The 12,267-nt window shown below is 39.0% G+C and overlaps 1 protein-coding gene across 4 annotated transcripts in view; it reads left to right on the forward strand.

Annotated features, from left to right (window-relative positions):
- The window catches only part of cspg4 (chondroitin sulfate proteoglycan 4), a 97,304-nt gene extending 85,538 nt beyond the window's left edge, over positions 1 to 11,766 (forward strand). For all 4 annotated transcript variants that reach the window (XM_051951750.1, XM_051951749.1, XM_051951751.1 and 1 more), the window contains 3 exons: positions 3,209 to 3,369; positions 6,602 to 6,785; positions 7,518 to 11,766. In XM_051951750.1, the coding sequence (XP_051807710.1) occupies positions 3,209 to 3,369; positions 6,602 to 6,785; positions 7,518 to 9,373 (2,201 nt within the window). In that variant the 3' untranslated portion in view covers positions 9,374 to 11,766. The remainder of the gene's footprint in view (positions 1 to 3,208; positions 3,370 to 6,601; positions 6,786 to 7,517) is intronic.
- Positions 11,767 to 12,267: the final 501 nt, after the last annotated feature.

The raw sequence follows: 12,267 nt of genomic DNA on the forward strand, positions 1-12,267 counted from the left end.
TCAGATATAACATCAGGATGTCATTTTTGTATGGCGGTGACTTTGCTTGAGTGATGCTCTGGAACAATCTGAGTCAGCATGACATAGACAGTCCTTGAGATCACAACCTCCCCTCAGCAGCGTCTGACACTCACAACATGTACATGAATGAACTTAATATGAGCAAGGAAGACAATTCATGCTAAAGCAGGGGGAGGCTGGGAAGGTGAGGGAGACGAACTGCAGATCTGTAGTGGGCTAATATGAGGCCAATGTGAGGAGCACAGAGCAAGCAGAATGAATGAACGCTGTCTCAGTTATACAGGAGGTGCGACAGGCTAATGTATTGAACAGCTGGCAGAAAGATGCTTGTGACTTTAACCGCCTCTGTCCCTGCCTGGACTACAGTAAAGCTTCAGTGTATTTAAAATCTTCAGGAAGTCCATAAATGTCCCCTACAATATTTAAATTAGTCAGATCAATTTGTATAATGCATAATATTGTGGAGTCTTAATCTGAAATTTCAACTATTCTGAGGCATCTGTAGGATACAAGATATTGCAGGGTCCTAAACATAACATTTAAATTAGTCAACTAAATTCTGTAACATAGCATCGTAGGGTTTAAATCATAAAATCTGAAATGATCAGATGATTTATATAATATTGTAGGGTTGTAACTTTATATCTAAATTGTTCAGGTAAAATTGTACAATTATTCTGTTATCTCTATATTTCTCTATAATTTAGCGTCTGTTTTAAATGTGTTGCATAAATAGCGATTATTTGACTTGACTTTATCATGCGTGCTCATTCTTCACTGCATAGAAAACCCAACTGCAGAGCTATTACATTTTTAGCATGCATATCACAAGAAATAGAGCATTTTTTTTCTTCTCTCTCCTTAACCTAAATGCAATATGCAGTATATCCATAAACATATTAAGCACCCACATGCAGATCATATTCAAAAATATAAAAAAAAAACACAACCTTTTTAAAAAAGTCTTTGATATATTTGAAATGTTAAACTGTTTGCATTGATCTTTTAAAGCTTACACTAGTAGACTGTGTGCAGTAGGTGAACCTGCACAAGCTAACACAGCTGTTCTGCCATAAAATCAGCTTTTATGATGCCTAACAGTGTTATAGAGGTCTTATGAAAATTACATGTTTTAGCATGGAGGTAGTAATGATGTTGTATTGGATTAAATTCAGAGGAAAATTTCAGAAACACCTTTCACAATAATGTGGTCTATCACAGCACCAGATGTAGAAGTAAAAATGACGCCATGTTATCTTAAGTTCAGTCAATGTTACAGATGTATGTCATAAAATACCCACTAAGTGAATATTATATTCATAAAAAGACCTTTTTTAATTTCATTGAAATAGAGAGGGCAATTGAGAACCGGCTGTCTTTTACAAGGACACCCTGATCACAATGTAAAAGAATAAAAATATGTGAAAGTTACCATATGCATCAGCAAATTATACAACCACCAGACCAAGGACATCAACATAAAGGGAGAATTCTGAAAAAATTCTGACAGAGAATTCTGTCAAAAAATGTCTGTCAAAAGGGATTTAAATTGATTAAAGGGTAACAGCTTATCTAATTTTCACAGTTTCTACAGATTCTTCCACTTACGTTGAACATAATGTTAAAAGCCATTTGTCCCATCTCAGTATCAAGATAGTGATTTTCAAGGACCAAATATTCTTCTGAGCAAGAGCTGCGTAATATAAATCAATAGTTTAAAAGACATGTGAAATAACAGGGATGTTTGCCAGTAAGAGCTTTGCAGATCAATAAAATGAAATGCCATTCTCTTTGCACCGCCAACAACCGCCACCCAACGTTCTCATCGAGAAGACAACGACTTGCTCTAAAGCTGTCCTTCAGTTATGAACCTGCAGGCAGAATGATGGACTGCATCGAGAGGTTTAAGAGTGGAGGCAGGACCACGCATATAAATTACATTCCCATAATCCAAAACAGATAAAAGGTTGACTGAACAACTTGCTTTCAGCAGCTCTGAGCAACACTTGCATTAATCGATAAAAAAAGGGGCAGTTTTAAAAGTAGTTTGTCATCAAGGAAGAAAACAATGTATTTAGAAGAGGTTACTCTTTCAGTTGGTCTCCAATGAAAGTAATAATATTCATTTGGATGTAATTGTTATCCAGTTTTCCAGAGAATAGCATACAGTTTGTTTCGTCTGGGTTCAACCATAATTGAAGATCAGACAAAGTTTGTGAAAAGCAAGAAATTAATGTAAAAATTGTGAGCAGAAGATGCTGTTAAATATAAAATGGTGTCATCCACATACAGAGAAATATATACACCAAGCTCACTTTGGAATATTGTGAATAAAAGTGTAATGTTTGTTCATTTTGTTGTTTTAGTGATCCGGATTAAGTCAGTGTGCCAAAGAGATGTGTATTTTACTTACTTAGATTTGAGACGTGTAACTTTTGCTGAACAGCGACCCACTATGGCCAGTAATAGAAATGACAACAAGAGTACAAGCAGAAAAATCATAAAGTTGGGAAAGCTACTGATTTATGTCAGTTATATGGTGTCTATGCAAACATTAGCCACTATATGCTGCTATTCAGATCAAGTAATGTTGAAAATGACACCAAATGTGCCAAAGTCATCACTTTATTTGAGATAAGTTCACCTTTTAATTCAAAACTGTGGTTTATCACCCATTTTTAATGACTTGAATAACATGATGCATTTAAAAACTAATTTTCAACAGCTCCAGTGTATCATGCTGGATCTCCATGCTGCACACATGGTCGTTTTGCTCAAAGTTTTGTTTTCAAATAAGAGATCACCTTATATTTAGTGGCATAAAAAAAACACCAACAAATTTTTGAGAGTACAGAGTGCAGAGGTTAAACTATTTTATGAGTACACGTGTCAGCACAGGCAGCAACATTCAGCCTGTTGCTAATAAACTCTACTTTTATGCGTCTCATCAGAGATCTGTTGTCACATTTTTTAAGGCTTGGATACAGTTTTGGACTGGTGCTCGCCACATCAGGAAACTCTTCTTGCTGTGCATGAGTTGCTGTTACCTCTAAAGTTTGAGGCTTTTCTAAACTCTGCTTAATTTTACAAGCTGAGCTGCGCTGCCAAGAGGCTAGTTTCCATAAAATCATCTCAGCACTCAGAAGACTGTGTGTGTCTGTGTTTGTGTGTGCGCGCGTTTTCACAGGAACAAGGCAGCTCATCACAAGCGCCAATCTGGGGGCTGTAACCAATGAGGATGGAAATGAGATAAGCTACTGGCTTATCCGCCCACCTCGTTTGGGAAGACTCATCCTGGCCAATGACAGGAACCAGTTTGAGGAAATTAGCCGATTCTCCCAAACACAGGTAATTACTTTGTCTGTGGGTGATGCTGAATGTGTGTGTCTGGCATGTGTCCAGGTAAAGAGACCTTCAACTCGATTCCTTCGTCCTCTTAAGAAAATACTTTGCTCCATTAACCTTTAATAGTAAGAGGAACAGTAAAAAAGCAAATATTTAAACAGTAAGGCAATAAAATGCATTAAAACAAAATGAATAAAAGCTTTGAGGGAAAAACCAAAGGAAAAAATCTTTTAATGGGATTTTTTCCTTAATAATCACTTGCATTAAAGACATTCTCCAAGTTCAACTGTTAATCTTCAATTTTTTTCTTTTTTTTTTAAATAAATCCTCTTGACTTTGAGATTGAACATCCTAATTTTCAGCGAGTTTGTATTACTAAGCAGCCACAGCTGTAAAAAAAAAAAAGCACCCTGGTCGTCTGCCGTTTACGCCATCAAACAGACATATAAGAAGGCATAATGCCCCTTCATTCTATATAAATGCAGCTAATCCTTTCAGCACAGACTGCCGCTGCACACCATTTACGTTTATCTATATGAGAGAAGTCAATGGAGTAACCTGAATAGAATAACTAATTCAGTCTGAGGGAAAAAAAAGCTGGCTGACATAACAGAAGAATGTTCTCACTAGAAAATAAGCACCATTGCTCCTTTGTTCAGACGATTAAAAATGGCCAGCTGAATGGTAACATTTTCCCAAAAAACAACATCTTGAGAAGTGCTCTGTCTGACTTTGCTACCAAACATTATGATCTGTGCTCCGCCTCCATAGCAACAGTCAGTATTGAATTCTTTCGACGATGACCACTCTCTTTTATGCTTGGTCTGAAACCAGAAAGTATTCATATTCTACATTTTAACAAACCTTAGCCATTAAAGGGACGAGAGTTGTCAGATGGGTTGTTTCAGAAGCACTGATGTAAGGCCTGTTCAGGTTGTTAAAACTTTGCATATCACAGCCCTCTTATTCACCCTAGATTTTCTGTGTCTGCCTTTTCACTGTTGACTATCCAACAAGCCAAAAAGGCCAATAAAATAAAATAAAATTAGGCTGATAATGATTCCTAATAATTCTGACTTTAACAAAAACCCTCTAATACTTTTTTCCTTGTTGGCTTATTTATGGTGTTCCGCTGCTATCAGTCAGCATAAGGACTGAGTATTTTTCCTTTAAAGTGTATTGGTATGATGACCAGTTTTAAAGCACAGATCATGACAACCAGGGTTTCATTTGTAGCAAATATAATAAACCAGTCCTTGCAGGGCAATGATTTTTGTGTCATTTATCATATTCAAAATCAATCTCGGTACCATCAGAATAAATCAAATGGAAAAAAAAAACATTTTTGAAACTGTTACTATCCACTTTTTTATTAAATATTTATTATTGACTATGAGTTTAATTTCTAGTTGTATGTATTTGGGTTCTGACTTTGAATTCAGAAATTAAATACATGATCGTCGGTGACCTAGTGTACTTCAGCTCCAGTTAATATTGAAGGAATAGGAGTAGAAAGGGACGAGGCCTTCATAGATATGTACACTTGGGAAGAAGCAACAGTATGAGTTAAATTTAAGCTATATTTCAAGGCATTGCAGGATTGGAAAAAAAATCTTCTAAATATGCAACTATGAAACACAAAGATGAGTTTATAAAGGTTAAATCTACAACTTAAGGGGACTTTTTTAATGTACAGTCATCACTTTTTAGAGAGGCTTTTGTTAATAATTCACAGTAATTTAAAATGCTATTCTATTCCATTAACCCAAAAGTTTTGAAACTCCAGGCTGAGCTGTTTTATCCTTTTATGGTTAATGCTAGACTGTCTAAATGAAGTGTTAAAAATGTGCTCTAACTGTGTTTAATATGTGCTATTTCTTTCAAAATCACAGCCATGAACATGTTCCTGCTCTTAACCAGCAGGGGGCCTCATTGAATATGCATTATGCCACTTGGATTCAGCTCTCTTCAGGCTTTTATCCCTGACAGTTTTAATATAGTGTCAGAACTTGGGTGACTGCAGCCTTCAGTTTACCTTTATTATTGCCAGCTACATCTGCCTCTCTGTTAAGGTTTCTCTGTGTGATGGGAGAGGATTGAAAGACACTTTAGCCACACACCAAAACTTATATCCATCAAAACCAATCAAGAAGTGATTTCATTACACCAGTCACTACATAAATGGCAGAGTGACTTTCAAATAAGTACAAGGAAGCCGTCTGGAGTATAGTAAAAAGCATTTGGTTTTTAATGGCTGACACCTACGTGTTTCAGCAGACACACCCTTCGATTCCAAAGAACTCTTTGTTCAGTGAGTCAGTTACCTTCCGTGTGTACAGTAAAGAAGCACAGCCCTTTTTCTTTGTTTACTCCGATTGCAAACCCAAATATCCAGATAACGAAAAATGCAGGATTATCAAAAAAAAAAATACTGATGGTGTTTTTAACCTTTCATGGATTTAGTGAAGGATTATGGGTTGCACTAGTTGACAGTGTAGTTCCACGACACATGCAGCTCCCACGGCTGTGGACAATTCAAGACTATCACTTCATTTCCATTCCTGACATCTGACATGCGCTTGGATGAGCATGAGCAAAAATTCCTTCCCTGTGAACTGCTCCGTTTGGGCTGTGACAGAAAATCTAACACTACGTCGAGCCGAAAACACGATTTGATCATTTCAGTAGCTCAGCAGTGTGTTTGTGCGTGCGAGCATAAATTCACTCGTGCACATTTGTGTATGCGTCAGTGTGTAAGAGAGAGGAAAGAGTTGAGTTTAGGACACAGTGACCTCAGAGAGCAAGCACAGGCCGTCACATTCCAGTTTCCAAACTCGACATCCCAGTTCAGCTGAGCCAAACCACTGCTGCAGCCATTTGAGCTCTCATTTAGCTGTGGTGCTCACAAATGTCAGAGGGAAAGCAGCAATAAAACTTTTAGCAAACTAAATGTCAGTCTTTGTCTTTAAAATCAGTCAAGTCAAAATAAGTTATCAACATGTTGGTTAACTGCAGTAAGCCACTGTAAGAATTAGGCTTATATCGACTTTTGCTTTTTTTTTAATTGCTGCCAAATTCTGCAAAAGTCAGCTGGAATAAATTTAGATAAATTTCTTAAGTAGCAATACCAAACTATGAAAATCTCAGTGGTAAAAGAAGCTAAAGGTTGATTTGGGATCGCAGAGAGTAATGAAATGACTTACCATCCTCTGATGTTGTTTCCTCTGGTCCATAGCTGGAGTCAGGACTGGTCTACTATGAGCACCAGATACCTGAGGAGCCGTTCTGGGTGGTGAGAGACTCCGTAGAGCTGACGCTGTCATCCCAACCAGCTCCAGACGTCCGTCACATCCTGCCCATCACCATCTCTTACTATGCTGCTCACAGCAACATCTCCTCACAGCTGTGGAAGAACAAAGGTTAGTGGCTGAGTGAGGGAGGAATAAATAAAATTCATGTGTTTTTTTCAATAAAGCCACTATAATAAATAAACATTTACATGTGGTCCACTGTGGTGGTAATTTAGCACAATGGTAATTATTGTATATACAGTTGCACAGATATTAGGGAGCAGAGCAAAGTGTCTCACCTGTAATGATCCACTAGAGGGCTCCAGCTGCCTCCTTACTTTGTTATCTATTTAAGTAGTTATTTATCTTTTAGTCATTCCAGGCGTTGTTTTATACAACATGATTTAGATTGCAATAATTCTAAAGCAGGACAAAGAAAAGCATTTGTATTTATGTCTTGAGCATGAAACCCTGTCTTAGTACTGACAGCTTTTTGAATAATGGACTCCATCATGTAGAGGTTTATTTTGTCAAAGATGAATCATTACTGAATGTTAAAGTCTGATTAAAATCACATTGACTTCAATCTGTGATCTGTAGCTATGCTAAGAAGTTGTAGCTTGTTTTTGCTTTAAAATATCTTTATATTAAAACTTCTAAAGGGATTTATCATCCCTTCTTCCTTTGCTGCCAAAACAAGAAGCCCTCAATTCCACCTGTCTCACAAAAACATCCCAGAATCCTCCATCTAATATGTTGCACAATTAAATATAAACAACAGACAGCTAAAATATTTCTGTTTAAAACATTTATAAAAAAAGATTTTATATTTAAAATTTCTTCTTTTGTCTTTCCACTCAGGTCTGGAAATTGTGCAGGGCCAGAGGAAAACCATTGACAATACAATTCTTGATGCCTCCAACCTTCTGGCTAGTCTGCCAGAAATTCAGCGAGGTGATGTGGATGTAGTTTATGAGATTAAGCGTTTCCCTGATCATGGTCGTATCACTCTGGATGGTCAGGACCTGCCTCGTAATGCCCCGTCCTTCACGCAGGAAGATGTAACTCAGGGAAAGCTGGAGTATCTCCATGGTGACTCAGGAGCCTCCTTTGATAGCTTCTCTTTCAGGGCCCGTTTAAAGGCTGAGGGTCGTGGTGCGCCCTCACCTGCTGAGTCTGTGGTGCTGGAGGAGGTCTTTAACATCTTGATCAAACGACGAGGCTCCGATCCCCCTGAACTAGTCACTATAGATATGCTCCTAGAGGTTCTTCAAGGATCCATGACCATCATCACTCAGAAGCATCTTAACACTCAAGATGAAGACAGTCCACCAGATGAGGTGCACTTCAAGGTCACCAAAGCACCTAGAAATGGTCGACTGGTTGACTCGCTCACCATGGATCCCATCTCTGAGTTCACACAAGAGATGGTCAATCGTGGGCAGGTGGGCTTCTACAGCGATGACAGCCTTTCAGATGGCTTTGTGGAATTCATCGTGTCTGATGGAGAACACCAAACGGAACCGTACACACTACACATCGGCGTCCTAGCTCGCACCCTGGTTCTGGCCAAAGCTACTGAGATCAAGGTGAAGCAGGGTGAAGACGAGACCCTGGTGACTGAAGAGATGCTGAAGGCCACTACAGGGGGTCCTGTTGAGGAGGACATCCTTTACAAAATCACAAGTGTTCCTAAGTATGCAGCTGTCATGGTAGACCGGCAGGCTACGTCTGCCTTCACCCAGAAACTGATCAAAGAAGGCCGCGTCAGTGTCCGCTTTATCAAGTCCACTTCTCCTCGAGACAGCGTAGCATTTGTAGCTCGCAGTCGGGCTGCTAATGTCTCCTCTGTCCTCAACATCACTGTTCAGCCTCTGGCCAACATCGCTCAGGATCCTCTCTTACCCCAGGGTGCCCTTGTCCAACTCGATAGAAAGCTTCTGGATGCAACTCCACTGGCCAACAAGACCAGAACCTCACCTACATTTACTGTCATCCAGCAACCAAGAGGGGCTCGTTTTGTGAGGTCTGGAGGTCCCGGTGCAGGACAACCGGTGGACTCATTCAACCAAAAGGACCTGGATGAGGGCCGTGTAGCTATGGAGATCCAAAATAATCCCTCTGGATCACGTGGTGGTGCCACTAAGGATGAGGCCCGCTTCATACTCAAAGCCCATGGCGTCCCTCCTGCAGAATGTGTCCTTCCCTTCCAGACCCGCCCCTACAATGCCTCTGGGATTTACCCCGCCACCCTGCTGAGGATTCCCTCAGACAGTAATGAGCTCCCTGGTGTGGCTGGGGTCCCTCGTGTTACTCAAGCTAGCCCCCGCTGGAGGGACGGTGTTGACTGGCCTAATGGAAATGCTCCCACCACAGCGTCCTCTGACGATAACTCCCACGGGAAATCAAGACTTAGCCGGCGCAGCAACTTCTGGTCTATCCTCATCCCCATCCTGGTAGTCCTCCTCCTCTTGCTGCTGGCAGCCATCTTGGCCTACTACCTGATCCGTAAAAACAAGACGGGCAAGCACAACGTCCAAACAGCATCATCCAAGCCCAAAAACGGAGAGGTGGCAAGCACAGAAACCTTCCGCAAAACTGACCCAGCCAATAACATCCCAATGTCCAACATGGACTCCAAAGATGCGGACCCGGAGTTGTTGCAGCACTGTCGGACAACAAACCCGGCTTTGAAAAAGAACCAGTACTGGGTCTGAAAACATTTTGAGACAGGACACAGAAGGAGGTGGATCCTCAAGTGTTTGAAAGCCTCCTCAAATCATTCCTCTCAGTATTAAAGACCTCTTGCCACAGCAGTTTAAATGAAACTAATTTTTTGATGCCATTGTTTATTTACTTATCTCAGCATAACTGTGGACAAATTCTCAGGCAATGAAACACTGAATACTTATTGGCAGAGAAAGAGGCAGGTTCTTATCTTAGGAGGCTTGTGCCATATTTATTTTTTTATCATTCCTCTTTGTCAAAGGGCACAAATACAGACATAAACATATGATGTGTTTGCAAAAAAATGAAGTATTTTGGGTGTGCTCTGTTATTGTATTCATATGATATCATAGGCCAATATTATTCATTTGAGTCGATAGGTAATTTAAGGTCTTGGTTATAGTTTGATTCAGTTTTTGGTTCGTGAGGAAAGTTGATGAGGTTGTACATAGGTGAAGAGGTGAATATATTATCAAGAAGATGACAAACTGCCTCTTTGTGTTTTCTTTTTATTTGTTGATGTTTCAAAGGTACCATTATATGTCGTTTCTCAGGGCTAAATTCAGTTTAAAGGTGAACATTTACTTTCACAGTGAGAAATAGGTAAGAAGGTTGGTACCACTTTCATCTCCGTGCAGCAAGTCCGACACTTAAACATGAGGCGCCACGGTAACCGTTTCGATTGTTTTGAAGTCTTTATGCCAAGTTATTTTCATGACCTCATGGCTGTAATTCCATATTGAACAGACGGATATGTGAGTGGCATCAATCTTCTCATCCAACACCCTGCATAATAGCGAAAAAACATATTTCCCAAAAAGTAGAACTGTAATTTTAACCTCATTGTGATAAAATTTGACTTTTGAGTTAAAAGAAGATGGTTGAAAACAGTTTGTAAGGAGAACCTTGTTGTAACAACTTGCACAGGTTTGATTGAATTTAGCTCCGAGTCACGTCATCATCTATCATATGTTATTTTTTCTGCGTGCTTCCGAAGTGCTTGTAAATATTCACTGGACTGGCACGGCACTGACCGCATAACTACACAGTACACAGTTAGTAGACCACAGGCAGGACGTTACTTCAATAGTATTGGTCTTTAACACATGCATAATGGCTGACAGGCAGCGGTGAGGTCATCTCAAACTGGGATGTTTCCAGTTTCCGAGTCTGCAATTAAGAATTCATAAAACCTGATTGGTGCTTGTGTGGGAACAAGGAATAAAAACGCTTCACCACTTAGGTTATGTCAATATCCAACAACAGTGTCATTTTAAAGGCATGTTTAACAAGACAACAACGGAAAGTCTTCAAAGCTATTTTTGATTTTAAGCATTCCACGTGTAAGCTGAATATACAAACTGTTATATGCTGAAGTCATGAGAATTTCTGTTTAACTCTTTTGCTTGTTGTATATGTTCAAACTAAGAACAGTGTTACTGTAAATCTTTAGGTGCCTTTCATTGTCTCTGGCCTGTTATCTCTTTTTTTGTTTAATGTTGAATGAAGTACTTAAAGTGAAGCTAAATGTGTACATTGACACATTCAGATAAGTTTTTTGATCCACTAAGGAAAGAAAGAAAGACTCAAAACAACTGATTTTCTGAAAAGTGTTTGACTATTTGCTGTACATTTCTTTTTTCATACCGTATACCAATGACGGCTTAGTCTTTGCTAGTCATGTATTGAATATACGATAATGACTTTGCGGTATTCATCCTCAATTGATCTTCTATTTTTGTAGTGTTTTGGGAGCAGTAAATGTAATATTTTGCAGACAGCACAGCGCTCTGGAAGTGATGTGTTTCAGGAGACTGTGTATTTCCAGTGACATTATCTCTTACAGATAGCTGACATAAAAATATTGGTTCCTCCTCCAGGATATCACATCCACATCTTACCTGTTTTATGTGTAAATATTGTGTTTTTGAGTAAGATACTGGTACCTGATTGACATTTCCAAATACATTCAGTATATACGTCATGTTTTACACTGCAGCTATATGTACATGTAACTGCGTTTCATTAGACTGATCAGCTATGATGTGTGGGTGTGTGTCTGTGTGTGTGTGTTTGTGCAGGTGCCCGTCACTCTTTTGTTTTCTGCTTATTGAAGGCTGAGTTCATTACAGAGATTCATCACCACCTCCGCTCATTCTTTCATTATTTATTGTTTCTGTCACTCCCCTTACATCAATTCATATTCAAGTTATGTCTATTTCTTCAGAGATGAAACTGTCGTCCGTAAACTGCTGGTGCCTTCAAAGTTAATAGTTATATGCAATGTTTAGTTTCTGGAACAAAAGAAATGTCATTTAAAGCTGCGGTATGTCTCTGAGCTTGTTCTCAGCACTAATTGAAATAAAACATTCATGCAACAAAACCTGTGTTCAGTAATTTGTGTCTGACTTCTGCTGAAATTAAACTCGTCAAGGCTGTGACCTACAGTTACCCAAAAGATCCTTCTTTCATATTTAGATACCTGTAATTTATTGCACTCTTGCCTCAAGTAAGGAAGTGTGGCAGATAGAACATTACTGCACCACTGGCCTCTCTTAACTGCCTCCTGCTGTAGTGGAAAGTGAAAAAATGTATACAAGTTAAGATATTACTAAAAAAAAAAAACATGTTCATTTCTGAATTGCTTAAAGTCTCCCAATTCCAGATCAAATGAACTTGTTTGTGTGCATGCTTGTTTGATGATTCATGATGAATGCTTTTATTTTGAAATTCACTTTAACTTTTGTTTTAAAGCGGATATTTAGAAATCGTCTTAGCTCTAAAATTGTACCAAAAGTTATTCTTTTTGGCTTTAGAAGTTGCTCTTAATACAATTCAATTATTGCTAGTTTATTCTGGGAACAGTTTGTATATTCTCTCTGAA

This window comes from Acanthochromis polyacanthus, chromosome 8 (genome assembly GCF_021347895.1).
Source record: "Acanthochromis polyacanthus isolate Apoly-LR-REF ecotype Palm Island chromosome 8, KAUST_Apoly_ChrSc, whole genome shotgun sequence".
NCBI classification, from domain to species: Eukaryota; Metazoa; Chordata; class Actinopteri; family Pomacentridae; genus Acanthochromis; species Acanthochromis polyacanthus.